This window comes from Chelonoidis abingdonii, chromosome 17 (assembly GCF_003597395.2).
Source record: "Chelonoidis abingdonii isolate Lonesome George chromosome 17, CheloAbing_2.0, whole genome shotgun sequence".
NCBI classification, from domain to species: domain Eukaryota; kingdom Metazoa; phylum Chordata; order Testudines; family Testudinidae; genus Chelonoidis; species Chelonoidis abingdonii.
Window position 1 is genome coordinate 15,525,385 of NC_133785.1, and position 25,667 is coordinate 15,551,051.

Sequence of the window (25,667 nt, forward strand, 5' to 3'; positions counted from 1 at the left end):
AAATTACTCTCTTTTTTACAAGGGTAATTGGTGGTGCTTGACATTGGGCACACTAACATCTGCCTCTGGGCTCAGTCATTTACAGGCATGATATTGGATTTCTCATCTATGTGAAGAACATACAGATTTGTTTATTATTTAAGACCACAGATCCTAAGTAGGTTAATTCCATATTGACAAAATGCCTTGCAGACAATGGCATGGCTGATTTAGTTGTCTTCAACTATATTTAGCTAAAACAGAGTTAGTTCTGACTGACTTTCCTTTTGGCTCTATGCCTCAATTCCTGATAAAAATATACTCAGTTAATGATTTCCACGAAGGGAAAGCGTGGTCTTTGATTCTGAGCTGCCCTTTGAACACATTGCTCACCACATTATTAAGATTTTATGTTATCATTTGAAAAACCACTGCACCATGTTTATCCTTGTTGGGATCCAAAAACATTGTTCAGTCTTTTATCTTTTCCAGACCAGACTCTTGTAATGCATTACTTGCCTGTTTATCAAATAGATGGATTAACAAAGTTCAGCTTGTACTGAACTGATCTGCCAGTATACTATACTACATGGAAAATAACCAGGAACATATATTCTTGTTCTTGATCCTTTTGCACTATTTATTCATAAAATCAAATGACTTTTAAAGATTCTGCTGTTGAACTACACCACTCTATATGGCCAATGCCAAGTACCAGTCACAAAGAGGCAAATGCTGATTGGGTAGCTGATGGAGCATTTTGTCAACAGTCTCCAAATTTTGTAACAAACAACATAGTATTTTAAATTTGTAGGATATTGCAGTTTCCCTGTTTCTAAATAGGAAAGAAAAACCAAACATTTGCTTTGTTCTGATTTTTCTTATGAATCCTTACAGTTTAAGTCTCTTAATGTATTCTGCCAACAATTACAGGCCTTAAGTTTTTGGTTGTCACTTGAATCTAATGTCAACCTGGCTTGAAAGGAACAGCAGCAGTAAAATTAATTTCTGACAAGAAAGCTTTGCCCCAGATCTTATCCTCTCTTCCTCCTTCTCAGAAGGTCAGACATAACTTAATATTCTATAAATGGAAAATATAAATAGCTTACTGGTATCATTTAGATTTCTTTTAAATTCTGTTTATTACAGCCCTGCTTTTGTTTTCAGTATATGAAAATCAAGTTAAGATGTGATTTACATACAAAGATAGTGCCTCTTGAGAAGCACTCTTACCACCTATTGTGCCCCAAAACATTGTTCAAATCCTAATCAGCAATCATGCAAGATCAATTTCAGCTGGCACAGCCTCAGTGAAATTAACACACAGACATGAAATACTCTCTTCTCTATTCTGTGAATAGGATTTACATTCAGCAGAATTCATTAATGACATGATACCAAAGGGCAAGCCTTGACATAAAGTGGACACTAATACCATCTCACTCGAAAGTATTTTGCTTCCAGAGATGCCATGTATCCACAATGGCATCCTAAAGTGAGACTAACTGCATGAACATAGAAGATAAAGCCTATTGTACCATAGTCTGGATATAAAAGTGGGAGTGATGTCTTTATCCACAGCAGAGATAGCATTCATATTTGCAAGAAGCAAGCAAAACTTTGGTTTTCTACTTACGCAAGTTCTAAACTGCCAGAAGAGTGGAAGTATTTTCTCTTTGACCAGGATCTATTTCAGAAAGGTGGAGACTAAGACACGGGAGCAATAGGTGTTGGTTTATTTGTTTGAGTGGGTCCCACAGTAGCATCAGAATCTCAGGAACTGTGATATTAATCATTGAGCCTACTGTGAGCTCTGAAGTATATGGTCTCCATGCAGCCCCTTGTCTTACTTATGCTTAAGATCAACCTCCAGAATATGGAGAGAAAGAGCAGTGACATCCATACTTTCCAGTTAGAGTCTTCCTTAGCTCCCATAATGATCATTCCATTGATGTGTGTACGCTCATATAACATAGTATCAGAGGGGTAGCCGTGTTAGTCTGGATCTGTAAAAGCAGCAAAGAATCCTGTGGCACCTTATAGACTAACAGACGTTTTGGAGCACGAGCTTTCGTGGGTTGAATACCACACTTCATCAGATGCATGGACTGCAACATTTTCCAGGGGCAGGTTATATATGCAAAGCAAGCTAGAATAATAGGTTACGTTGCAACAGGAATGTGATGGAGGCCCTGCTCTAGCAGTTGAGGTTGTGAAAACCAAGGGAGAGAGAAACTGGTTCTGTAGCTTGGCAAGTCATTCAGTCTTTGTTTAATCCTGAGGCTTGATTGGTGTCTCAATTTGCAGATGAACTGAGCTCAGCAGTTTCTCTTTGAAGTCTGTCATGAAGTTTTTTTTTGCTGCAGATGGCTCACCTTTAGGTCTGCTATAGGTGGTTCAGGGAGGTTAAAGTGTTCTTTTCTTACAGGTTTTTTGTATTAATTGCCGATTCCTAATATCTGATTGTGTCCATTTATCTTTTCCGGTTGTAGAGACTGTCCAGTTGGCCGATTGTTACATAGCGCAGAGCGCAATATGCTGGCATATGATTGCTATATTAACATGGTGGACATACAGGTGAATGAACCGGTGATGTATGTGGCTGATCTGGTTAGTCCTGTGTGGCAGAGTTGGCATTCTGAGGATTTTGTTTGCATGGGATTGTTCCTAAGCTAGGCTACTTATGGTGGCGGTGTGCAGTTACTGGTGAGAATATGTTTCAGGTTGGCAGGTTGTCTGTGGGCAAGGACTGGCCTGCCACCCAAGGCCTCTATAACATAGTATTACAGCATTACAAAAGTATATTAAAATTCATTAAATTGTTCTTGGATCCTTAGCCCTTATTCTGTTACCTGGTTTATAGTTCTTAGTTTTACTCATAGCTGGAAAGAGACAGAGGTTTTGACTGGTTTTGTTACCCTGTTATCCCCCCTCCTTTTTTGTCTAGTTATTCCCCTCATGTTCCCTTCCACATCTATAACCAGGAGAGACTGTTATGCCCATGGGACCAGGATAGAAGGCATACGAAGGAAAAGTACTACTTCCTTGGCATGCTCTCCTCTTTCTCTATTCCCCTATGGGACTCCAGCTCTACAGATAGGACGGCGAAAGGGTTTAAAGATTGCTCTCAATTTATTTTCTTGAAGAGCAGGTAGCAAACTAGAGAAAAGGAAGAAGAATGGAAAAGCCAGCTGGGGGTATAAAAATACATTAATTTTGTTCATGGTCATCTTGCTGGTCTGTGCCAGAGAACGGGAAGACTCCGTAACTTGTGTGGGAGCAGACCAAACACAGAAAGAATGTTGGATAGTAGTTATGTCAGATCAGACTAGTGGTCCATTTACTCCAGTATCACATCTCAGAGTCAATAGTACTGATGATTAAGAGAAAGGCACAAGAAACCCTGCAGTTGGCAGTTACAGTATAACCTGCTAACAGCAAAGTTTCCTTCTAATCCTATTTAATAAAGGTTGGTTTATTCCCTGAAAAGTGTCAGTTGATATTCCTTCCAAAACTCATTCTCATGCTCCTACTCCTTGCTTTGTGATTACAGATGATCCCATTATCCATATAAATGTTGACCTTTTTTTAAATCCTGCTTAGCTCTTGGCCTTAGTGATATCTTGTAGCAGTGAGTTCCATAAGCAAATTGTGTTGAAAGTCAATCAAAGGAACATTTTTTCAACTAGCTGCTTTTCAGCTCTATTGACTGTCCCTTTGTTCTTGTATTATGAGAAAGTGTTGAGAGAAGTGCCTGACCTAACTTGTCTACACTACTCATTTTGTGTATCTCCTCTCTAAAATTAAAGACCCAATCTTTTCAGCCTTTCTACATGCAGAAGCTCTTCCATTTCTCTAGTTGCTCTTGTTGCCAATCTCTGAATCTAATTTTTTCCTGTAGATGAAGTAGTGTTCTTGGCTAGTCAGTCTAGGGGGGCGGGGGGTTTGCCATTAACATATATAATTTTTCTATATTATTCTCCATTCTACTCCTTAGTCATACTAACATTTTGTTTGCTTTACAATAGATTTAATAGCAACTCCACTTGATGGACATTTCCAAACTGTCCTCAGAATCCCAACATTGTTATTTTTCACCTACATCTTCTGTTTACCATTGACTTGCTGCATGATAGTGGACAAGTTACTTAACCTAACACGACAAAAGAAAAACTAAGTTTATTCCGGAAAATGCCAATACTGAGCAGCTATTTTCTCTGTATACTGTAACTCCAAGGTAAAAAGTTATGTATCACAAAGAACAAGTTTCACCATCTTAAAGATTACTTATGAAAAGAAGAAATAGTTTTACCCGAACAGTAGACAATCTTAAACACCTGAGGGAGGGGTTTGTAAATGAGTTTGAGATAGTATCTTTAGAGCAGACAGCATAGAGAGTAAAAGCATTTTATATGCATCTTTTATACTTCAATTCATACAGTAAGTACATTTTTGACTAATTAGAGTGACAGGTAAAATATTACATACAGACATGAAATATATTCACTGCACTAAAATACACACTTATTTTACACATACACAAAACCGTATACATGCACACATGGAGTCATACAGAACTTATTGGTATTTTACATGTTCACAAAAAGTGTTAAAATAATGTTATTCAGATGTGGGGAATGTTTACATGGACATGTGAATTCTGACTTTAAAAACACCTCCATCAAAAAAACCTATTCAGAAGGCAAAGTTTATGCAAGTGTAGGGTGACAAACAAGCTTCATGTCAGCAAGTAACACCAAGCAATAGCTTTTCAAGGCTAAGCATTCACACTTTTACAGCTAGCTGCTTTGCTAATGCAGTAATACAAAATAATGGTAGAAGGCGCCCAATAGCCTTGGTTAGATTCACTGTAAATGCTATGAGAGACAGCTTAACCACAGAGCTAGGTTGAAAAACTTTAAAGGAATGGGCTGCATGTCTATTCCTGTAAATGCTTTCCCCAAAGTGTGTGCAGGTGGTGGTGTTTTTTAAACCCATCCTTATGACTGGGGGAGCAGAGGGGACAGATTTTCTCAATGTTGTATAACAGGACCAACAAAAGGGTGTTCAGCAAATGCTGCTTTATTTCCCCCCCCGCCCCCCACAATGCTGCAAGTCTGCTGTAGTCGAAGCAAACAGCATTTTTCAGACTGGCAGCATAAGGAGCATTTTCTTGTTTATATAAAAAAGTTAAATAGAAGAATATAAATCTAGGACAATTCACCAGATCAAGATTAAAGCTATTGCATTTCATAATCAGTCACATCTATTGAAAGATATATCCCTATGCTCTAGGCTTTTGTTTGAATATACAGTAGTTAAGATTTTACTCTCTTTGAAATTTGATAGTTTTGCCTATGGTAAAGATTATATACCACCAGTTAAAAAAACAGGTTCCAACTTTTATTTTAAATGCATATTTAATTTGACAATTTTGCTTCTTTATACAAAACTGCACAGTCCCATAATAAAAATAAAAAATTAAGATACATTTACTTAGTATTAGTAAATGAGCTCTGAATTAACACAAAACATTTTGCAATATGGGTGACAATGGGGATTATGAGATTTCATGGTTCACAAATAATTAAAACAGCACTACATAAACAAGCAAGGGTTTCCTGTACTTAGAGTTTCCTGACTTGGTTAATTTGCTCATAATAGCAAATATTATTCTATTATGTGTATATTTTCTAAAATGCCCCTAAATATCTCAACTGTAATAATGTCAAATACTCACACATATAAAAGTATGCTGACAAGTACAATAAAAGTAAAGTATGTTCTTATTGGCTCTTAGCCTACACAAACTGTTTAAACAAGGTGACATCGCTGGACTTCTTTCAGATTGGTTGAGTTCAACTGACTATTGGAAGCAATCATCTTTGATACATTCATACTAAACATGTACAATTTAGCAATCTACCTTCAAATTACTATGCAAACAAGCCTAATGAAAATACCTATTTTAAGTGATAAGAGCCCAAGGACAAGTTTTTCTCCCCCTTCCTCCAGCTGGACTTAATCCTTAGAGTCACTAGTCTCTTTGCCAAATAGGCATACAGACAAGACTAAACATTACTCTGGGGTAGCAAATATTGGAGTATTAAATGAACACTATCTGTGTTAAATTCACACCTTTTGCAACACTTAGCAAACAATAAGCTATTTAGTCAATATTTTCTTTAATCCCACATTAAAAAATATCCCTAATTTTAGAAGCATTCATTTTTCATTGATTAGAGAGTCAGATTAGACACAGTTAATATTAACCCTATTTAACAGATTAAGTTTTCCAATTTACTTATAATCAGGAATCTATTAAAGATGCACTTATCCTGATTTCCTCCCCAGACCTAATCAGCTACAATGCTAAGGTTAGCAAGTAAAAATAAGGGACATGAGACACTGGAATATACAAGCCATCTATCAGGAAAGGAAATTTCTCAGCTGTTAGTTGCAGAGATTAATTTTATTATACAAAAGACTGCTGATAATAAAGAGGGTTTGCCTCACTCCAGACTGAAAATGGACATTCTAGAGAGCAGTGCAGGATGCACAAGACAAATCAGATAAACAGCTATACTTAGCAATTTATATTCAAAGAGTAATCTAGTTTAACCCAAACATATGCAGACTGTTCGGATAATAAAAGTTGCAGAGAAAAAAAAGACAGAAAACATAGCAGCAGACTGCACCTCCGTCTCTTTAGCTGGGCTGGTCACCGTCTGTACTTCCAAGGAGCAGTTTGCCCTCTTGACCGCGAAGTAAAAAGGGTAATCCTTGGCCACCATTGTGGCTGCAGGAGCAGCAGTTTCGGATGTCACAGCTGATTCTGAGTGCAAAATTCAAACAAAGCTGAGTCTCCCCTCCACGGCGCCTAGCAAGTCAGTAATTGAAAGACCCTGCACTAGGCTTCTGATAGCACAGCATAACCTATGCAACTCTTAGTCTCGGAATAAGGCAGGAAAAAAACAAGCTTCTAATGTCAGTCAAGAGTAACGCAACACAGCTCATTACTAACTAAAACCCGCCCACTAGCCCAGGATGTGGGAGAGGATGGGGGAGAAATATTCAGCTGAATCAGTGGAAAGGAGCAAATTATTTAAACTCACACAGTTAGCTACCAGTGGAAAACACTTAGAGAAAATTATGCTATTTTCAGCAGAACATTACTCACCGCTGGCAATGCGTCATCAACGTTAAACGACACAAATATGAATTTTAATTTGACATTATCCCAGCTTGTTCCTTGCAGGATAACTTGCAATTTATTGAGCATCTCTTTGTTGTGTCCTCCATACAGTATAGTATTAACCATCAAATGCAGAGATTTATGGCAAGCGACCATAATGATTAACGAGTTTTATTGTATGAAATAAAATCCTGGTTTTATTAATTTCCTATGGATTAGGTCAGATGAATTTATGTTATGTGGTGTGTAAGGGCACTAATTCCAGTCTAGGAGAACGAGCGGGGTTAAAAAGTATCACAACATAGCCTAATAGCATGTGATATTTTTCAGTTTTTATTAGTCCACCTTGTTGCTTTTTCCTATTTGGCAGGGAGTAGTTTTGTTTTCTTTTCAATTACGCTCTGCATCCATTGTTGACGCAGAGAACTCCCCCCGCCCATTGTAGCAGACTCGGGAAGTGGAAAAGTACCTTTGCCTGATTTGTTATACAGTACGATTCAGTGTATAGTCAGCCAAGTGGTTCCGTTTGATCTTTGTAGTGAAAATTGCCTAAAAAGAGAGAGGAAGTAGCAAGGACCTTCTTGTTACAAGAGGAGTATGGGATCTGTCTGACAAAGGAGACAAGGAAAAGGAAGCTGGGGGAGGGGGAAAAGAACACTTAAGAGCAGCTTCAGACACGGAGGAGGAAAGAACTTTATTAGAGAAACTGTGTATTCAAGGACGGTTATAGGGATACGTGAGAATTTTGTAATTATTTTCTCCAAAGCTTGATAACAGGTATTTGTGCCTTCAGAATGTAAGCTCTTTGTGGGAGTTACTCCTATTTGCTCAGCACGTATTACCCACTTTAGAGTGCTGTGTACATCTATGGGGCTTAAATAAATAGTAAAAAAAATAAATGGAGAGGGTGTGGTCATAGTGTTAGCCTGAGAAATCTAGCATTGTGCTAAGGGACCATATGTACATCCAGCAATAGAAATTTGGAGTTGTTAATTACTAGTACACCTCCACCCAATATAACGCTGACCTCAGGAGCCAAAAAATCTTACCGTGTTATAGGTGAAACCACGTTATATTGAACTTGTTTTGATCTGCCAGAGCGCACAGCCCCGCTCCCCCGGAACGCTGCTTTACCGCATTATATCCGAATTCATGTTATATCGGGTAGCGTTATATTGGGGTAGAGGTGTACTCAACTAGGGACTATTAGGACTACTAGATATAGTGACAGCCATTAGCTCATTTAAAAAAGAAGCACCTGTAACATTGTATGGAAAAGGAAAGAGTGATCAGTATAAAATAAGATTACACAATACTAGTAAATTTTATCTATAATGTGAACTAAATGCAGATTACAATGCATAGATCAGGCAGAACCAGAGGGCTAGTCTAGTTTATTCAAAAGATCGTTGCAGAAGAGAATGGGCAGCTTTTGTCTATGAAATGTCACACATGCATCTGGTGTTGTATAAATAATCTGGTATATTATAACCTAAATAATTAATAATTCTAGGCTGTACAAGACAAAGTTGTAAAGTCCTCAGCAGTGCTTTTATATGAAACACTGTGAAAATATTGTAGTTTATGCAGGGATTCCATGTGTTACTTGCTCCCTAAACTACAGGTCATGATTTTTTCTGCTTTGATGGTGGTGTTTTACTGTTCAATAATTTGCTTTTACTGGGCCTCAGTGACATGTTTAAGTGATATACACATCTTCCACCCGTTGATACAGTGTTAGCACTTTGTTCCTTAGAAATCAAGTATATCAAACCCCAAAATATTTAGTTTTAGGCCAGTCTAAGAAGAAATCCAGAGAGGACTGCAGCTGTTGTGCTATCCGGTGTCAGGCCTTAGAGGCCTTGATTTTAAATAATGCCTGTGTGCTTGTTTATGGGCTTGTGTGCTAACAATCAGCTTCACTTAAATCAATAAGACAAAGTGCCTTTCAAGAGTTGCCCTAAAAAAACCTCAGCATTCTAATCCTATAAAATGTTTCACAGCATAAGCAGTGTTTCATACAGGAAAACAGTCTACTGGTTCAGGGATTGAAATAATGAACTCTGGTTTACATTTCCAGGAAATGTGCCAGTACAAGGATTCTGGTTTTCCTCTACTGATCAGATTAGTGCACTGCAGTTTAAATGGCCTCTCCTGAGAGACAAGAAGAGACGATTTCGGCAGGGATGCAAGTACTCTTACTGATACAGGAAAGGGAGACTCCTATCAGTGTTTCAGAGCAGCCTTTTCATGGAAGGATAGATGATAATTATCTGTCAAAATCCAGAAGAGGATTTTTCAGACCTCTCAGATCTTTGGCTATTCTGGCAGACATAGTAAAGTTCCTATATAAAAACTGAAATCTGGACCCATAGTCTATGAATATTTTATAAACTTAATCTACCAAGTCAACATCATGATGCTACAATTTCCAAGCAATTCCCAGGAAGAGAGAGAGAATATGTACAGCAAAGGCTTGGAAAACTTTGTGGGTATTACTGACCAAGCAGCCAGTCAGTCAGACTATTTCAGTTTTCTGTGTGTTCCTGCATACATTATATAAGCTATTACTAAATGGTCAATTACAAGCCCAATTTATGGGATTGTTGCTTCTCTTCGAAAAAGAATGAGGACACAAAGTGATTGTATGTTCCTCAGTCTACTCTTGTTTGATCTAGGAAAGGTATGCATTTTTAATATCTAGCTCACCCACTTGTTTAATCTTTTCAAGCCCAAAGAATGTATTACATTTGTAGTTTTAACAGGATGTGCCCATTGTCTAGGGGGCACTGGACACATCCACATCAATTAAAACAATGTAAGCCAATAAGAATGCCATTTCCAGTAGCCAGGCAACATTGTAAACACATCAAATCAACGGAAACTTGCCATAATGTCACTACAATACTGTACCTAATTCCTTTAAACACAAATCTTCTTAGGCAACAGCCTAAGTAAACAGAAGAGCATCTCATTATCCCCTGAAGGTTACCTAACTTGTGTTCTGGTGAACCAAGAAGGGAAACAAGCTCAAGGCTTGTAGAGCCTCCATTGAGAATGCTCTACCTCCAGTTCTCAAACATCTGAATTTAGGGAGTATTATGTAATGCAACTACTGAACTAAGACAATAAGGTACACAGAAAGACAGTGGCAGACTCTTAGGTAGCTAGGACCTAGACCACACAAGGCTTTATCTATTAAACATCAATATCTGAACAGCATTTGGAACCATGCAGACCACAGATATAATGTTCTCAGTAATGCTCATGGTGCTGCAGAGGCCCCTACCTTGTACACTAACTGAAACTGAAAGGTGGTCATCAAGAGTAGCAGTGAAAAATGAAATGTGAAGCCCATCTTGTACAGCAGAGCTATTTCTCAGTATCATTTGGAGACTGTTCTCAGATCAGTGAAATCACAGTTGACCATATTGATGTAATTCTCAATGGCTTGCACAAATTTCAACAACAAATGTGTAATATAGGGAAAAGCCAGAGTCAATTAATGTGTGCTCTAGTCTAAAATGTTCATGCAAGAGCCAACAGGTGACTGATTAAGGTGTTTTTGTTTTCTTGAGAAATCTTCTATATGAACTACAATATCAAGCAAAATTTCATGACATCATGAAGATAAAATAATCTACATAGGAATAAAGTTAAATATTTTATGCAAAGATTATATTAAAGAGTGAGAGAGATTGTAGAACTAGATTATATGTTAAGTATTTCCAAGGAGTGTAAAAGCTGGTATGTCTGACATTTACACAGCTACCAAAAATTGCAAAGAACATTGATTTGACTTTAACTATGTACTGTACATAGCTCCTCAGAGTGTACAACATAAGGAATATTCTTAGATCACAATGATGTGAGGCCCCTATGCTACAAGGGATCTTTGTGGGGGGCTGCTTACACAGTTAGAAGTTTCCATCTTCACAGATCCCTATGGAGGATTAAATTGTGAATCCTTGCAGCAGGAACCAGTCCTATTTAATTAGCCTGGTGCCACAGAAACCATCATCACACCAAACTACTATTTCTTAATACAGAAACTAGGAGTACAGTGCTATGTCTCAATCAATACATCATATTACAGTCACCCTGAAAGATCTCCAAAAACCTTACAAACCATTTAATATACAGAACAGATTGAATGAAGTAAAGTCTGAGGTAAGGAGCAGTTTCCCACTAAACCACAGTATATGATGTCAATGGATATTTAACATCTAGGCAAAACAAGCCTTGAGTTTTAAGTCTGTATCTGAAAGATACCTGCGCAAATGGTTCCAGAAAGATTAGCCATTCCAAAACATATGCTTAGACCACTAACCCATCTGATTTCTATAAATTAAATAGCTATTGCATGTCACTTATCTTTTTTGGTTAAAAAATGTAAGTTGATTAGATGGCACATAGTAGGCTAGTGCAGTAGTCTTACACTTTTGGAGCATGGAATCCAATTTTTTCTAAGCCAAAAGTGAATTTGAGTTTGGTGGTTTTATGCTACTCCATATTTATCGGCCAAACAAAGGTACTGAATTATTTGTTAAAGCAAGTCTCTCCTCCAGAGAAGTGTCCCCGTTACTGTGGTTCAGAAATAAAGTTACTGGACAGAACTATGTGGGAAAGATTGGTTGTGTTTGGCTCATGTCAGAGTGACATGCTTTGGGGTTCAGCCTAAACCAGTAAGGCATTGTATCACTGCTGTCCTGTAATGCTGGGTGCTCCTGTGTTTTGCTGCTTTGGCTGAGAGCTCTGATGCCAGCAGCCTGTTTACAGCACAATGACCTCACTCTGGATTGCACAAGACAGGTTACTCCTTGCAGGAAGACCTCAACAACCTTTCCAGGCTTGAGTTCTCCCCAAAAATGTCTCTCTGCCATGTTCAGCCCCTCTGATTGTAGAATGCATAACATCTTATCAAGTTAGCTGCTCTTTTAAAGAGACATTACACAGCAGTTTATTAACTTAGCTGGGGTTGACAAACCCTCCATTTCAATTAAACCACTGAGCTAGTTTATGGTAAAAGTAAAACAAGTTTATTAGCAAAAGGGCATAGGTTTAAGTGATATCATGTAGAAAAAATAAAGGTAGAAATGGTTAAAAACAAAGAAAAGTAAAACATGCTTCTAAGACTCTTTGTTAAATCAGATTTTAGTCTTTTGTTCAAAGAAAATGTTCTCACTGCAATCTCTTCTTCCAGTATGGCTGGCCAGTTGTCAGCTAGGACCCAAAAGAGAGCTCGCAGCACTTGGTTAGCTTAGGTGCTCTCTCCCCCTCTTTACAGTCCAGTAAACCTTTGAAACATATTCTTCAGAAGTGTATCCCCAGATGAAGTTTGTTTACTGTGCTGGGTGTAGACACCATGCTGTCTAGTGTAAATGCCAACCTGGCTTCTCCCCCACTTGTGATTTTTTACAATGCAAATTATTTTTACGTAATGTCTTGTACAAATGAATAGCCCACTGTTCTTGGCCACAACTGGCTTAAGATGCTGGTCCCTTTCCTTTGCCTGGAAAAACTTGTTTATCAACTTTCCTGAATATGCCTGGTTTAAAAAACATTTTAGATATTTCAGGCACATCTGTTTAATTCTTTGTAGGTTAACTGTACATACATGACTCAAGAATATTGATGATCAATGAGTTATTAGATTTCCAGTGATGTATTGCATGCCACCTTTTGGATATATATGACCACACAATGTGTGAGGTGTACTGAGCATGCTAGGTCTGACAAGAGTGGCTGACACAGGCCTGGTCTACACTATGCGTTTAAACCGATTTTAGCAGCATTAAACCGATTTAACGGTGCACCCGTCCACACTACGAGGCCCTTTATATCGATATGAAGGGCTCTTTAAATTGGTTTCTGTACTCCTCCCCAACGAGAGGAGTAGCGCTAAAATCGGTATTACCATATCGGATTAGGGTTAGTGTGGCCGCAATCGACGGTATGGCCTCCGGCGGTATCCACAGTGCACCACTGTGACCGCTCTGGACAGCAATCTGAACTCAGATGCAGTGGCCAGGTAAACAGGAAAAGCCCCGAACTTTTGAATTACATTCCTGTTTGTCCCAGCGTGGAGCTCTGATCAGCGACGGTGGCAATGCAGTCCCAATCCAAAAAAGCTCCAGTGGACCGTACGGGAGATACTGCATCTGATTGCTGTATGAGGAGACAAATCTGTTCTATCAGAGCTCCGTTACAGAAGACAAATGCCAAAGCTTTTGAAAAAATCTCCAGGCTACACAGTGCTGGTGACAAGCGTAAGGAAACCAAAGAATCAAATGGATGCTCATGAGGGGAGGGAGAGGTACGAGGACTCAGCTATCCCACAGTCCCAGCAGTCTCTGAAATATTTGCATTCTTGGCTGAGCTCCAGTGCTGAGGTTCAAACACATTGTCCGCGTGGTTCAGGGTATAGCTCGTCAATTTACTCCCTCCCCACACGTTGAAAGAAAAGGGAAGAAATCATTTCTGACTTTTTTCAGGTCACCCATGTCTACTGAATGCTGGTGGGTAGCGATGCTGCAGCAGTGAAGGCAGTATCCGCTCTTACCCCCTCCGGTGGCAGACGGTAAAATATGACTGATATCCATCTCACATCAGCCGTGAGTGCTCTGGCTGGCCTCAGGTGAGGCTGCAGGGGGCCTGATAAAATAGGAATGATTCTGGTCATTCCCAGTAGATGGTACAGAACAGCTAGGTAACCGGCTCATATAGCAACTGGGGGCTGAGCTCCATCGCCCCTCCGTTCCTGTGTAAAAAAGATTCTGTACTGCCTGGACTTCATGCAGCGGGATGCTGGGCTCCTCTCCTGCACGCTTAATGTCCTGCCTGAACTGTCATAGCAGCGGGAGGCGCCTCCCCTCATTTATTCACTAACAAGTCACTGTTTCTTATTCCTGCATTCTTCTAACTTCATGACACAAATGAGGGGACATGCCCGATAGCCCAGGAAGGTTGGGGAAGAGAGAAGCAACAGGTTAGGGTTGTTGCAGGGCATCCCGTGAATGGCATGCAGCTCATCATTCTTCAGGATCTGACATGGAGCGCAGCGTGCTCTCTGATACATTGGTTCTCTAGTACACTTGCCCCATATCTAGGCAGGACTGACTCTATTTAGAACCATAAAGGAGGGATTGACTCGGGGAGTCATTCCCATTTTGCTTTGCGTCCGGCCGACTCAGCCAGGGGCACCATGATAGCAGCAGACAGTACGAACGACAGATAACTGTCATCTTATTGCTAATTTCAATGCAGAGATGGTACAGAACGACTGATAATATCTCTGCTATCATGCAAACAAACGAATGGCTTGTGTGTAGCGCTGCAGTAACGCCTCTGTCAGCAGCATCCAAACACATAATACGGTGACACGTAAAAAAAAAAAAAAGCTGAACGGGCTCCATGGTTGCCGTGCTATGGCATCTGCCAGGGCAATCCAGGGAAAAAGGGCACGAAATGATTGTCTGCCGTTGTTTTCCCGGAGGAAGGAATGAGTGATGACATCTACTCAGAACCATCCGCGACAATGATTTTTGCCCCATCAGGCACTGGGATCTCAACCCAGAATTCCAAGGGGCGGGGGAGACTGCGGGAACCATGGGATAGCTACGGAATAGCTACCCACAGTGCAACGCTCCGGAAATCGACACTAGCCTCGGACCATGGACGCACACCGCCGAATTAATGTGCTTAGTGTGGCCGCGTGCACTCGACTTCATACAATCTGTTTTACAAAACCAGTTTATGTAAAATTGGACTAATCCCGTAGTGTAGACGTACCCACAGAGTAGTGAAACACCCAGTGGGACTCCATGCTCCACCAGTGCTATCAGTCACTCAATTTCACAAGTATTAAATTAATCCAGAACACTTGCAAAAACAAAATCACTATTACAAGTTGCTCTAAAAATGTAGTAGTATAATGGGGTCAGCACCCACCTCTCCCAAGCACCCCCACTTCCGATCAGGAGTAAGCCTGCTTTTCTTTCAATTTTTACAACAGGTGGCACCCACCTCTTGTGAGTGCCCCCTGGATGATAGTTCTTTCAGTGGGTCTTCAGTGACTCTACCCTCCAGCTGAGTCGACCTGTCTGTAGATGGAACAAACAAACAACCCCCTTCCAGGGTATACAGTCTTTACCTTCCCACCAAGGCTTCCTCCCTGGAGACACTGCCCTCCTGTAACAGTCCAACAGGGGCCCATCATGATACCCTCAGTTGGCATGTCCTCTGTGGAATCGCTTCCTGAGCTCAGTCGTTAACCAAACCAGTGGGACTCATAACTGTACCCTTGCCTGGTCTGGCTAGGTTCTGGGCTCAGGCCTTGCTTAATCCCCTCAGCCATCCAGGAGCTCCTTCTTAGCTCCCCTGGTCTTCAGCAGCCTGCCCTGGGCTCAGTCTTGCCCATACTGAGCTGTCTACAGTCCTGCTGCTCTTCCAACCAGCCAGGAGCCTAGACTTCCCTCTTCTAGCTCTGGGCAGCAACTGAAATGCACTGTCTCTGCTATTCCTTTTCATAGGTCCCTTCTGGCCACTGATTGACTGCTTTTCCTACACCCACTCTAGGCAGCCTGGAGGACTTCTCCTCTGATCTTTTCTGGGGAGAGGTGAGGCAGGGCCATATGGCCTCCAGCAGGGATCTTCCAGACCTAGTCCAACCCATCACAAGTAGGAAGAGATGATTTTGTCATCTTGTGCTAATAAAAAGCATTTAAGAAGCCAGAATATTGAGCAATGGCACAGAAATCTGAAAACTAAACCTAAATATGTAAATCTGGAAAGCACAATCTCCAAGCTATACAAACAATGTTTTCTTTTTTTGTTTTTGTTTCTTTAAAGTACAGTGGAAAAAAGGGGAAAAACAGTGGAAGCTGATTTCAGCCTTAGGACAAAAACTGGAAAATAGAATGTTGAAGGTTTAATTTCTTTTTTACCTGATCAGTGCCAACACATTCCAGTAGCCTTTAGGCAGAAATGCAGAATGTGTGATTAAACAGAAATATTTTGAAAAGTCTACACCCAGAAGTTGATTTACTGTCTTCCTGATACGTTGGTATTCTGACTGCTTAGCACATTAAAATCCCAAATCTGCTTTGTATAGCTATTTTTGAAAGACTAAATGAATAAAAAGAAATCTGTGTATATTACTGATTCTTAACTCTTCTCTTTATTAAGAATTGTACCTCTCAGGACAATCGGGGCTGTGTAAAGGACACTTTTCATTTACAATAACAAGACCTAAATCAACAATTCTCTACTTGTTTTTGGTCTGTCTTTTGGCTGTGTTGAATAATAACTAGCCAAGCACTAGTAGCAAAGATTCAGTCTCTCTCTCATCTTTCTTGGATTGCTGCTGGCAGAACAAAATTAAAAACATGCTGAATAAATTTCATTCTCAAGTAATTCAAGTTTGGGTCAGTTTTTCACTTTGATCTGTTTCTTCGTCCCCTGCCCTCCGCCTTATAGAGCGGCATTAATCAAATCTAGACTATAAGCTTCCTAATTAGAGTCTGAGAGAAAATATCTAACAGGGTGGTGGTGTTTTTTATTTTGTTTTTTTTCTTTCATGTTGGTAATTTATAGGAGAAAAATAACCAAAACAAATATGTTACTGTGAAGGTATTCACATGATATGAATTCCAAGTGACTAAGCATGAAGCTATTAAAAGGTACACCAGGGATCAGCAGCCTGCGGTACACAAGTGGATTTTTACTGGCACACTGCTGCCAGCCAGGGTCTTGGCTGCCAGCCCCCCTCAGCCTGCTGCTGGCCTAGGTGAACGGAACCTCCGGCCAGCAGCAGGCTGAGCAGGACCGGCAGACAGGACCCTGGCTAGTGGGAGCTGGCGAACAGAATCCCAGACTGGCAGCAGTTCATCAGAGTAAGTTACCATTCCAAAATGACTAGTATAAATTAATCATACTAAAGGTGAATGCACATATCCACATGCAACCCTCCACCATATATATATATATATATAGGCATTATCTTTTGACTGCATCAGTTATCCTCTGCCCATTACAACTCCTCCCTGAAGTAATCTTAAGGTAATTCCACCTTTGGAAAAGGAAAGAAAAATTTCCCTCCAATAGGTCAGTTTAAACACAGTTGTGGCCGTTTGAAGCTGCTCAGAGTTTGGAATGTAGAAAAAAGTCCTGGCAGTGATGTTAATAGGTAGAAAGCAGATAGGTTACAAGATAAAATTTAGAATTCCAAATACAATACTTCACATTTTACACTACTGAGCACTTGATTAAAAGCATTGGTGGCTTAGAAATGGGAATAAAATATGATTATAGGATAAATAGTTAAAATCAAATTACCATTTAAAAAAAACAACAACAAAAAAGTGTCTTAAAATTTCACGGGCTGAGGCTCTTTTAATTAGGCCCTAATCCTGCAAAGGACAAGCACAGAGCAATGGAAGTCTGCATGAGAGTAACTAAGTATCTACCTTCGACAGTGTGCAAGATCAGGACCTAATTTTTGATCATTCATTCAAACAGTTTTCTAAAGACTGGCTTTGAAATGACTTTCATCTGTATCACTTATGTAGGGGCAGAAAACACAAAGAATATTGCTCATTTGCCCTCTGCTCAGATCATGGCCATTACTAAAGCTGGCTGAAACTAGTGGAAATTTCTCTTGAACTAGAAATCCTGAAAAAAATTGTTTTTGAAACACAGCCATGAAATATACTCCAGCAACATGCAGCTGTGACACCAACAAGAGTATCTGTTTCAGTCAGATCTGTTGGGACTTCCAGGGTTTGTGGCTCCAGGGCAACCCTGTTATGTGGACTACATTAGAGCTTCCAGATTATGGACTAGCTGGCTCCTTGGGCTGCCTGACTCCTGAGTAGGCAGCATGACAATAGGCATGCCTAGGGAGCCAGCTGATCTGGGAGTCTGAAAGCCATGGGGTCCCCACCCTGGGGCAGTCTCCATGGTAGGGCACATGTCTCCATAGCAAGATGAGTGCATCTGTCTTCTTAGGCTGAGGAACATACTCTTAAATACAGTGTAGACATACCCTTGTCAGGGCTTCCAGAACTGCTAGGCTCCCAGTTCTGCAGCTGGGAGCTTGAAAGCTCTGAGAGCCTTGTGGGTTTTCAGGGTCCCAGCTCCACTGCAGGGAGTCTGGTAATCCTGGAAACCCTGGCATGGTGGGACTGACCCAGAGACACAGACGCTGAAAACCTGGGCTCCCAAACAGCCCACCAGGAAAGCTGGTCGAGAACCAAGTGTCTTTCCACTGGAACTTTGCCTGCGATTCAATGAAAATTCTTCAAACCAGACTCATTTTCATGAGACATTTCAGGTTTGACAAACAAGCATTTCCCAACAATGGAAAATTTCCAATCAGCTCTGACAATTACTTGGTTTTTGTAGCAAAAGATGCCTGACCCAAACCCAGGGGTCAAAGTTTAAATAGAAGTCTCCACTGGCTTCCAAGCTCTTCCGTGCTTACTATTCCAAAATGCTACCTTCTTACCTAGAGGTCCGTTTCAGTTGTGCTGGAATGGGGGAGGCTATTCCTCTATACACATACTGCTGTGTAAACACATATGCACTTAATAAAGCACTTTGGAATCCTTTGGAATGAAAGATGTTTCTTTTTAATGTGAATATACTCTGTGGAACAATCCTGCACTGGGAGGGAAAAGGACAAGATGACCTAATGGGTCTTTTCTATCTAACTGCTCTGATTATAGTGAAAAGTCATGAGAAGTTAAAGGATAGCTGAACCTGACAGCATTACACGTTTACATAGGTAACTGTGCATACACACAGAATTTTATCCGTGCAGAGATAATAGAAGGCTACTTGTAAAAATGGCCAGATTTTGTACATTGAAAGTCCTTTCAGGTTTGACCTCCTGCAGCTCAAAACTAATGATGGCCCACTGAGAAAATTACTAAGAGTTTCATGCTTCTCCACCCTTCTCACACACCCAACAATGCAAACTAATTACTAACCATGGTGGTCCCTCACTAGGGAATTTAAAAGGTGTGTTGAGGCAGGATAAAATGGCCCCTTTCACAAGCTACATTTATAATAAAGAAGCTGGCTGGAGTTGGCTTAATATACACATTTTGGGAGTGTGTGCAGGGGGTGAGGGGACTAGCTTGATTTACTAATTTAGATATTAAACTGCGTGTGTCACGCTCTGTTCCAGATTGTGACGATGAACACAAATACAACTGCCCTTTGCTTCATTTTTATATTAAAAGTTTGACTTTATAGAGAGGGAATGAATGGGAATTGCCTGTAAGGTATTTAAGAGAGATTAAGTGTTTGTAATGTAGATAGTTATGTTAAATTACAGGCTCAGGTATTCAGTCTTTATGGGAGAAGGCAGAAGAGGAGAAGGCAGAAGCTCTCCACTGAGCTCCCCTGTTGCCTGAACAGCTAAAGAGTGGTATTTTCTCTGCATGAAATCCCTGCCTCTAGCCCTGTAGCTCTCAACCTTTCCAGACTACTGTACCCCTTACAAGAATGATTTATCTTGTGTACTCCCAAGTTTCACTTCACTTAAAAACTTAACAAATCAAACATAAAAATACAAAAGTGTCACAGCACACTATTATTGAAAAATTGCTTACTTTCTCATTTTTACCATATAATTATAAAATAAATCAATTGGAATATAAACATTGTACTTATGTTTCAGTGTATAGCATACAGAGCAGTATAAAAAAGTAACTGTATGAAATTTTAGTTTGTACTGACTTCGCTAGTGCTTTTTATATACCTATTGTAAAATTAGGCTAATATCTAGATGAGTTTATGTACCTTCTGGAAGACCTCTGAGTACCACCAGGAGTACAAGTAATCCTGGTTGAGAACCCCTGCTCTAGCCCAAGGTGTTTATATTAAGATACCAGAATAGTGATCCTCAGAGACTTTGCTACTATATGTGAATGTATGGATTTTGGTGTATATGGGCAGGGGGCAAATGAAGAAGAGATTAAAAAAATCAGGAGAAGAAATCACTGTTCATTAGTCCATATTGCTTATTAAAGTCTTCCAGAAAGAAAGTTAAAGGTAAGAGGGAGCATGATCTAGTGGACAGAGCACAGGACTAAGATTCTGAAGTGGGCTCTGTTCTGAGCTCTACTACTGTTCTGTCGTGTAACACTGCCCAAGTCACTTCCTCACTCTGAGCCTCTGTTCCCCCTCTCATCCTTTGCCTATCTTGTCCACTAGATTGCCTCTTTGGGACAGGAACTTTTGTTTTCTATGGGCCTGTATAGTGCCTAGCACAATAGGGCCCAAATTTCTGTTGGGGCCTCTAAGTACTACTTAATATAAACAACAATAGCAATAACAGACATTGAGTTACAGTAAGGACAGTAGGGACACTGGGCCTGATCCTGCTTCCATTGAAATTAATGGCAGAACTCCTATTCCCTTCACTACTGCAGGCTCACATCCCTAATGAATATTTTATTTGCTTAACTGCGCTAATTATAAAGCATGTTATAGCTTTCAGTGTTCAGAGATTCAGTTGACTTTTGCTGCTCTACTAATCTTTGCTTCCTAGTACAATCCTCTCTTAGTCTTGTGAAATTCTCACGAATTACTGAAGAACAACCAACCCTTCATCAAGATTTTATTATTTTTATAAACTTTATTTCAGAGTGCGTTATTACCTTGTACTCCAGGCAGCTGGTATACTCAAAATGCAAATAAAATAAAATATTCTGATACTTCTAAAATATAGCATCAGCTTTTTGCTTAGTTTCCAGATCAGAAGCTAAAAAAAGAAAGCTCAACCCATGAATTATTTCATAACAATAGTCCACTATTATTTCTTGTAATAAATACTTTTGTTGCCAATCTGAAATTAGGTATACAAAGAACATCCAAGTTTCCTGAGTTTAACTACTTTGAATACAAGCCCAAAAGCTAACTTTATTTTTTTATATTTTCCTGAGCTGGCCTTTCCTTTGCCAGATTACAGCCAAAGCAGATGCCAGCAGCATTTCCCCACCCTGAGTTAATAGCTCAAGTTATTTTGGCCTAGTTTGAGCAAGGATTATAAAGTGTTCACCTCCCTTTTCAATGTGGACCATCTTTTTCCTCATGTAACTTTTTTATACACACCTAAATATAGAGGTATGGTGTGTATGTTTTGTTTCTTTAACTTTTTTTTTATTGGAGAAACTTGTATAAAATAGGAACACAAGTAACACACTCATAAGGATGAAATATAAAGTAATTCACATTAATGTGTTTTCTCATTAAGGGCTTGATTCAAAAGCCCATTCAAGTCAATGGAAAACTTCCCATTGACTTTAATGGGCTCAAGGTCACAACCCAGCAGGGTATTGGGAAAAGTTTTCAACTAGCAATAATCACACCTCAGATTAACTTCATTACTAAACGGATTCACACTATGTATTTCCACTATGAGCAAAAATCTCAAACTACAAACTGGTCCACAATCAGACACAAATGAGGGCAATCTGAGCACTTCAGTCATGAGCACTCATGAAACTAAGGCTATGGCTACACTACAGCTTAAGTTGACATAAATTATGTTGCTCTGGGGTGTGAATTAGCCACCCTCTGAGCGACATAACAGTGTGGACAGTGCTATGTCAATGGGAGAGCTTCTCCTGCCGACATAGCTACTGCCACTCGCACACCAATGCAGCTGTGCCATTGTAAACTCTCTAATGTAACCGCACTAAGCCAACGGGAGAGAACTCTCCCATTGGCTTAATTACTGCAGCCCCCGCAAGTGGTGGTAAATATGACATAGCGCTGTCCACACCAGTGCTGAAGTCGGCATAAGTTATGTCACTCAGGGGTGTGGCTAATTCACACCCCTGAGCAACATAATATATGTCAGTTTAAGCTGTAGTGTAGCCATAGCCTAAGTACTTTTCTTGTACCCAGCAATACTCCCATACTTCTGATAATCTGGGATGGGAGATCCCCATGCTTGCTCTTGAACGCAGGTTTCCATGAGGCAATGTAGTGCCTTCCCATTTGAATCATCACTGAATGAGCATTTGGTATGGACTATTTTATTTGTGATGGTCAATTAACCCCCTTTTAAAAGAACTGACTATCTCCATGTGATATGAGCTAATAAAAAGCAGACAAAAATCAAGAAGAAAATACCAACCAAGCAACCTCCTATATTTTACTGGAGGTGGAGCTTAAATAATACTTGTAAATTTGGCATCACATCAAGTAATAGAAGTTTCCTTCCAAAGATCAGATAATGTATGAGATAATGTATAACAATGGAACTATTGTACAGCCAGTTCCCATTGTTTTAGCTTTATATGATCATAGTAAAGGTTTTCTAAAAGCTTAACAATAGGACAGAACTACATCATCTTTTATGTTCAATAATATATTTCCTTTATCCCTTAACATTCAGCAACAAAACAAACACTACAAATTAAAAATGAGAGATGATAGTAAGACTACCACCACCACCACCAACTCTCATCTCCTCCTTGGTCTTTCAGCTTCTACCCTTGTATTTGCCCATCACAGCTTGATGGCAAAACAATTTATTGGAATAGGCCAGTTTAAGCTCCTTGACCAAGAATCGGGGGTGAGGGGAAGTAGGTTCCAGAGATTCTTTATCTTTCACTAATCCTTAGAAGTTATGAGGTTTGCTTCTTTCGGAGGGCAAATTGCATGAAATTACCCACAGAACAGTAATTTTAATACAAAATTAAATAAAGAGAGAGAAAATTGTATTAAAATAAAATAAATGGTTTGCTTAACATGTAAATTTATGATTCTCATAAGCTACTCTAGATAAAGCATTCTCAGCTTAGTTACAGAAAGAAAAGGTAAAGTACAACTTGGTAAAGGTAAAAAATAGCCTGTATCTCCAGAAAGCAATCCCCTATCTGATCCCTGTGATCAGCCTGTCAGCACTATTCTGCTGTCTAGAAAGAGATGAAATGTCTCATTTCCTCACTTAACATCCTTATAAGCCCTCAATACTGATCCAGGGGCACTAGCCCCACTTTCCAAACCAGTCCTCTCCAGTTACCTATGCACACAGAAGGGTTTGCTAGCCAGTTTCAGAGTCCACCTTCCAGGAGATGTTCCATTGAACATTATTAGTGGCTGTCTTTCAAAGGCTTAACAACCTGCTTCACTTTTCATCTTTCAGACTTCCTTGGCTGATTGTTTCTAGTTGTTATGAGGTCTCATAGTCAACTCCTTTAAGCAATTATTTCCTTTGCCAAGAAATATGGACTGTGAGTAGGTCCTCAAATCTTCCATCATAGATAGCTTAGCTTAGTTTCTTAATAGCATAGATGGCAATTAAGCAAAACTGCCATGAAGGTAAAATTTCAAATAGATTACATATAAAACAAAAATCACTCAAAACATTACTTAACCTTAAATCAATAATAATAAGTACATCATCACCACATTGACCCACATAAAAATGAGCGATTCTACATATACTTACAAATTCAGCTATTGAATTCCTGCCACAAAGTTTGACACTAAAATATGAGTTTTAAACTATTGATTAAGCTAGAAGATATCACTACTTTTGCTTGCCAATCAAATTCTGGGAAGGGTGGGAGCACATCTTGGCTTCAGGATAAGGAAGTTGAAAGGAAATGTGAAGTTTATCACTAGAATAATCTGTCACACAATTTAATCTTCCTCTAAAAGATTATAACAATATATATTTTAAATGATCATATGCTAATATTATGCTATTTTTTACTATATTTACAATGATGGTAAACGGTTTGTTTTGAAAAAATGTGCCAACTTTAATATGGTTCTAATTTTCTAGCCACCTCCGTGACTTAGTACACCCAACATTTACAACTGATTTTTAAGTCAAAGCTTTTTATTACCAAAGTGCACTTCATTTATTCGTACTGTTCCACATATGGATTTTTTCACCTTGAGAAATAAACCAAGGCAAGATTCTATAGACAAATACTTTGGAACACATTCTAACTTCATAATACAGACTTACAATTCAGCATTTTTTGCTGATGAAAAATAGTAATAATGCTTGGAATACACATAGTTTGTATCTTCAAAGCTCTGTACAAACATAACACTGTAATGTAGCTAAGTAAGTGTGATGGATCTTAGTAAATGGCTGCAGGGTGGAATGAGAGAAATGGAAAAACTTAAAAATTAACCACGAGCCATGAATTCTCTTGTTTTCGTTATGAGGGTTAAACAGCAGGTCTGTCCTAGTAGCAGAATGCCTTGATTTGTGGAAGCAGTTAGAATCACTTTCTCACTTAGTTAAAAAAGTCCTTTTCGTTCCAAGAATACAGCCATAGAATTCTTGGAAATATGCTATTCTAGTGTTAGACAAATTCTTATGCCTAAATTTTGCGTGTCATAACACATCTTTCATAACATATGGCCAGATTAATTTCCATTTTGAAAACAAATATGCTCCAAATATTCCACTATTAAATTATCATATACCTCGCCAGAGCACTACAGAATGGAATGGAGACAATACCATGAATTATCATCCCATATTCTTTAGAAATGTCTCTAAAAAAATGTCTACCTGATGTGTGCTAGTAAGCAAGGCTTTTGAGCACCTTAATGAGGAAAATTATCAAATGGCTTATAACAACGCTTCAAAAGAATTATGCAAACTAAAATAAGAGCTGATTAATCAGTTGGGCTTAAATGCTAATGACATGGCCAAAAATAATGCAGAGCCATGATGTATCATTCAGATTTTATGGATTACATAACATGCAAAAGGCTAATGAGCCATTTGAACTATGTTTAAAAGGCATTTCTAACATATAAAAAAAGCTTGGCTAATTGGCAGGAGTGCAGATAGCAAGCAAAATACTTTCATGGGTGATTTTGATGAGTAATTAATATGTTAAGCTGACTTGTGAGATTCCCTATACTATCTGGCTTTGTTTAACTCAGTCACTGTCCAAATAATTTCTTGAAATATTTCCATTTCCAGTCCAAGATAAAACTCGGATTTAAGCTTTGTCTAAAATGGGGATTTCAGTCACCAGCTCAGCTACATTTTGTATGGTTGCAATGGTGCAAACATCTATACTGAAATCGTGGCCTCACTGAAGTCAATGCAAATTTTGCCATTAACTTCAGTGAGACCAGGATTTTACCTCTAGTAGAGATGAGTTGCACCAGCATTAACTGTGATTTGAACTGTTCCAATGTACCCCAGTTTCAGGTGTTTGGTACCAGGAAAAATTAAGGACTTAATCAACTCCCACTGATGTCAACGGAAGCCTTCCCATCATTTCATTCCTATCTAGAACTGCTGCTATAGGATAAAGGAGAAAAGTCCCTATCATACACAGAGGGCCGGCTCCAGCTTTTTTGCTGCCCCAAGCAGCAAAGAGAAAAAAAAAAAAGTAAGCCACAATCGGCGGCACTTTGGCGGCAGCTCTACCACGCTGCTTCATTCTAGGGACTGAGGGACATGCTGCCGAAGTGCCACCGAAGACCCGGA

The 25,667-nt window shown here is 39.4% G+C and overlaps 1 protein-coding gene across 4 annotated transcripts in view; it reads right to left on the reverse strand.

The window, feature by feature from the left end:
• Positions 1-25,667, reverse strand: part of ARHGEF3 (Rho guanine nucleotide exchange factor 3) — a 256,764-nt gene that overhangs the window by 51,023 nt on the left and 180,074 nt on the right. Inside the window, exon 1 of one of the 4 annotated variants that reach the window (XM_032798833.2) lies at positions 6,678-6,989. The exons of 2 other annotated variants lie outside the window; for them this stretch is intronic. In XM_032798833.2, the coding sequence (XP_032654724.1) occupies positions 6,678-6,773 (96 nt within the window). In that variant the 5' untranslated portion in view covers positions 6,774-6,989. Of the gene's footprint in view, positions 1-6,677; positions 6,990-25,667 lie in introns of those variants that run through there. One more of the 4 variants, XM_075073318.1, reaches the window with a different exon arrangement.